General features: G+C 36.7%; 2 protein-coding genes across 2 annotated transcripts; both read left to right on the top strand.

Moving 5' to 3' along the window:
- Positions 1–494: 494 nt before the first annotated feature.
- Positions 495–5155, top strand: LOC109221719 (probable serine/threonine-protein kinase At1g54610; the record flags this gene model as incomplete). The annotated part of the gene is made up of 7 exons (XM_019386177.1): positions 495–503; positions 1086–1370; positions 1456–1773; positions 1878–2099; positions 2214–2308; positions 2710–2806; positions 2946–5155. Coding segments are annotated over 7 exons (1383 nt in total), but the record flags the coding sequence as incomplete, so codon positions are not given.
- Positions 4739–5289, top strand: LOC109221718 (the record flags this gene model as incomplete). The annotated part of the gene is made up of 1 exon (XM_019386176.1): positions 4739–5289. A coding segment is annotated over exon 1 (551 nt), but the record flags the coding sequence as incomplete, so codon positions are not given.
- Positions 5290–5316: the final 27 nt, after the last annotated feature.

A 5316-nucleotide genomic window follows, 5' to 3' on the forward strand; every position in this document is an offset into this window, starting at 1 on the left:
ATATGATAAATTCCTTAAGCTTGTTAGTATACTGTATTTGTAGAATAATTTTGGAAATATAAATGAATATAAACAGAACTGAACAAGGAAATGACAGAAAACCAATTCGAGCCCACTGAATTCACAGTGTTTCCTTAAGGAATTTAATCCCTTCTAGTACCCAAGGTTATGGATTATTTTCTCCCAGGATAGAACGAATTACACATTAGTGTAGTGGTACTTCAAACCCCAGTGTTTCAGCGAACACAAAGTTCGGTAGCAAATTACTTTTGCTTTGTTTGATGCTACAAGTATGCAGAAGAAGGAGAAGAAACTCAAAAAATCGTAGTGAAATTCTGAGCAGAATAGTGTTGTATTTATAGCCAAAGTTGGGCTGAAATCTGAAGAGGTGCAACTCTTTAGAATGGCTGTTTATGCAAAACGGCCACAGCATAAATGCCATTACGTAAATGGCCATTTACTCAACAATAAAGAGGGAAAATAAAGAGGAAAAATTGAAGAGGGTAGTTAATTTTCTGTTACCAAAACAGAAAAACGGATTGGATTTAATATTAATATTCTGTTATTAAAACAAATATTTAATAACATTTCTGTTAATATTTTACTATTAACAAATAAATTTGGTCCAAAAAGTTAATCAATCAATCGATCATTTGACCGAATCCGAATCCGAGCCGGGCCGACGATGGCGCGAGGCTTGCCTTCTTCTCAACTCTTTAAGAGCTACAAGAAGAGCGATTGCTTATATACCCATAAAAAACCTTTTCCTCTTCCAATATGGGACAATGTCCATTTACCAAGGGGAACTTAAAATTTCACTCAAAAATTTCATTTCCCTCCATTTCCCATTCACCCTCTTTTAAGTATTTAATATGTTAATTAAATACATAAAAAACCCAACAATATTTAACTCTAGCTTTGACAGAGGACATTTCCAATAAATATTCTTGTGTAATTAAGAAACAACAGGCTTAAATTAGATTGAGTTTGTGCTATCTTTTTGTTTTGAGAATGTTTTGGATGCAATGGTAAAGAACAAAGCTGAGTAGTGAAAATGAATTTGATGCAAGCTTTTGATATTTTAGGTAGGCTCGGGGACCTATAGCAATGTGTATAGAGCGCGAGATAGGGATACAGGGAAGATTGTTGCCTTAAAGAAAGTTCGTTTTGATACCACAGAACCGGAGAGTATAAAGTTCATGGCTCGAGAGATCATGATATTGCAGAAATTGGACCATCCTAATATCATAAAGCTTGAAGGACTGGCTACCTCCAGAATGCAATATAGTCTTTATATAGTTTTCGAATATATGCAGTCTGATCTTACTAGCATAATATCTCGGCCTGATATGAGACTTAGTGAAGCACAGGTCAGTATATTTTCAATCCATTCTTTTCAATTCTTGATGTTTGCCATTGCAATTGATGATCTTGAAAGCATTTGTCTCTATGCAGATAAAATGTTACATGCAGCAGCTGCTTGCGGGGCTGCAGCATTGCCACGAGAGGGGTATTTTGCACCGAGACATTAAGGGATCTAATTTGTTGATTGACAAAAATGGGATGCTAAAAATTGCAGATTTTGGACTTGCAAACTACTTCAATCCTGAAGAAAAGCGTTCTCTTACTAGTCGAGTTGTCACACTTTGGTACAGAGCTCCGGAACTACTATTAGGTGCTACGGATTATGGAATAGGTATTGATCTTTGGAGTGCTGGCTGCCTCATGGCTGAAATGTTTGCAGGCAGACCTATTCTACCTGGTCGCACCGAGGTACTACCCTAACTTTGATATAATTTCCAATGTTACTCATCAAATTGTCATTTGATTAAACATATCCTAAATGATACTACTATAATCCTTGAAATATGCTTTAGGTGGAGCAGCTGCACAAGATATTCAAGCTTTGCGGTACACCTACTGAGGATTACTGGAGGAAAACAAAACTTTCAACTACCTTCAGACCACCTTATACCTATAGGTCAAATAAAAAGGAAGCTTTCGGGCACTTTCCTGTATCTTCGTGGAGGCTTCTAAACGTTCTTCTTGCGTTAGATCCTGCAAATCGGGGTTCTGCAAGTTCAGCTCTCCAAGATGAGGTAAATGTTAAATAACATACAAAATTCAATGTCATGCTAACTGTAAGTTTGATGAGAAGTGTTTGTTAAATGAAGTTTTATCGTCTCTTGATTCTGTAAAATGTTTCAAAGCAGTTCTTTCGTACGAGCCCCTTGGCATGTGAACTCTCGGAGCTGCCTGTAGTGTATAAGGAGGATCCTGAGACAGTGTTAAAGCTTGAGAGGAGAAGGTAACTGAGCTTATTTATACGTCCAAATCGTCTTCTTGAAATGTCAGAATTCTGTGTTAATAGAGTCAGGCAGTAGTTGAGGGTTATGATTTGTAATCTCTTCATATGGTCCTTGACAATCCGTACCTCAAAACTTAGCTTTTGCGTCTGAGTTAGATCCATAGTCCATTTTCTTCACGAACATCACAAGAAAAACTATACAAATTGCAGCAAAAATAATATAAGCCCTATCTATAACACTACATTAACAAAACAACAGTTATTTTTCACAAAAAGTTTCATGTTCCTGTCCTGGTACCTTAAGCTCATTACATAGCCTGAATCATCTAATATCAAGCTTAAATCTCTATTAAAGTGATCTGAAATTCAAGGTCTCGTTATTCCATTTTCCTTTGCTACAGGCACAAGGCTCAACAACGCTCTCAATCACAAAAAGAACGCAAAAAGAAAATAATAGAAGCAGATGAAACAAAACCAGATAATGTTAGCTCTTACAAGGTACATTTCTCAATTTATGCTCCCATAAAGCTAGCACTAAAGAATTTCTAGCGAAGACTTCAAAGACAATTATCGTCGTTTAATATTCCGTGTATGTGGAGATCGATCATTAAAATGGAAAGAATTGTACATGTTTCAGGAGCCAACAAAGAGTAAAGTTACAACAGTCTTTACCCTACTAGATGCAGGAAGCAGTACTACTACTACTACGACTACTACTACTACTAGAACAAGCACATCCTCAAGCACATCAAAGCCAACTGAGAAAGAAGTCGAGAGTCCAGAGAGTTCTCCAAGAAGTACTGAATCTGATCCCAATGCTATTAGGAACATCAACAATAGACCTCATTTGCCCAATGCTAGAAGAAGCAGAGCTAACAACAGCAAGAAGGATGCGATGAACAGATTGAGTCGCGTCCAAAGGTCTCAATCCACCAAAGATTTCCGAGATCTTGATCATAAAAAATTCAATAAGCTTCTGGACGTTGTTGAATAAGGCACTTGCAACTCGTTCTGATAGTGTAAAAACTCTTCACACTGTCAGTGAATATAAGTTAAATCCTTTAGTTATTTTCTTCTAAGGTTCGGTTTGCAACTTATAGATCGGGTAAATAACTTGTGGTCTATATAAAAGATTATACGTTACGTCCGTTGTATTATGAAACAAGACACATTGTTTAATAAACAAGTATTTTGAGGTTATGTTATTCTTTTTGTGTTACAAAATAAAGACCGGCTAAGTAATTTGTTTTTGGCTTTATTATATTTTGAAAGATGTAATTTGTTGTAATATCTGATTGTTGCTGCAAATAGAAATTTATTTCACATTTAGCATCTTATTTGATAGTACTGCAACTGAAATGATCGGAGTTTCAGTATACAACTACCAATTAGCGCGGTCAGCAGAGGAACTTCAACCCACACTGGGGCAAGTAATGGTTCAGCTTCATAATCCAACCACGAGAAACCATTTAAATATATACAATGGAAGTTCCTGAAACTATCTACTCCTAGTAATTTGAGCTATAGTCATGAGATGCTCATATATTCGGGGCCGTCTCAACAAGATCGGAGGCCTAAAGCCAAATTTCAGAGAAAGACCCTAAGTAAGAATATTAACGACAAATTTTCAATGAAAAAGTATAAAATAAAGGTAGAATAATAAAACCGGCTCAAGAATTTAATAAGTTGAGATACAATAACAACATACCCGGTGAAAACCCACAAAGTGGGTCTGGAGAGGTGGAGTTTACGCAAACCTTACCTCTACCTTGGAATTAGAGAGGTTGCTTCCGAAAGACCTTCAGCTCAAGAGAAAGCATGACAAAGAATAGGTAGATAAGAACAATCAATTCAATGCAAAAAGAAAATGAAAGTAACGAAAAATGGGTTGAGTCAATAATTGACCTGCCCAAAAGTTACTTGGTGGTTAAGGTTTCATTTCAAGAAAAATGTCTGTTAATTGTTCTTAATACACCTTTGTTTTTATGTCCAATTAGTTTTGGTGGTTATATCTTCATAGTGATTTGCTACAAATAAATATTTGTTTCCTTTTTCTTTTTTATTTGTCGAGTTAAAGATAGCCTCTTTGAATCAGATTCCATATGTATTTTGTGCACATCTATCCTACTTGAATCTGTTTCTTTCTCACAAAGTGAAAGTTGGAATTGAATTTTTTCATTATCTTTATCTTCCACTAACTGGAATTTGGAATCATGTTATGAATAGACATTTCTAACCAAATTGCCTTATCTTATATATTCTTGGTCCATCCTTTGTATTTAAAGAACTTTGTACATCATGAATAAATGAATGAGCCTTCATACTCTTCTTGCTATGCACCTTTATGGTATCAGGGCTTTTCAAAGCTCCAACGAGAATCAATTGTCTGCTCGTCTCCTTTAAACCTAACTCATAGTTTCTATTTCAGCCATGGTTAATCCAAGTGACTCCATCATCCCTGTTACTAACACCAATTACTTGGTTCAATTTAATCCAGGTTCCCAACTTCCTCTAAAGCTCACTGGTCCAATCAATTTTGTCAATTGGAAGGCCCAAGTCGAGTATCTGATGTTGGGACACGATATCTATGGCTATCTTGACGGAACTATGACAACACCACCAAAAACTGTCACCGTCAACAACTCAGAGGAACCCAATCCCAAATATAAACTCAGGTTTCGTCAGGACCAGTTGATCCGCAATGCATTGATGGCATCTGTTGATACGAAGATCACCTCTGCAATCACAAAAACTTCCACCTCCAAGCAAGCGTGGGACTCGTTACATAACTTGTATGCGAACAAATCTCATACACGGGTGCTCAGTCTTCGAAACTCCTTAGCAACAGTTAAAAAAAATTCCCGCAGTATGACTGAGTACTTGCGAGAGATTAGGAACGTTGCTGATGAACTTGCAACTGCTGGAGCTCCTATTCTAGATGACGAACTTGCAGTCAAAATACTCAGTGGTCTAGGACCTGAGTATGATTCGATTTCGGCGGTCGATTT

Source organism: Nicotiana attenuata, unplaced genomic scaffold (assembly GCF_001879085.1).
Source record: "Nicotiana attenuata strain UT unplaced genomic scaffold, NIATTr2, whole genome shotgun sequence".
Classification (NCBI taxonomy): Eukaryota; Viridiplantae; Streptophyta; class Magnoliopsida; order Solanales; family Solanaceae; genus Nicotiana; species Nicotiana attenuata.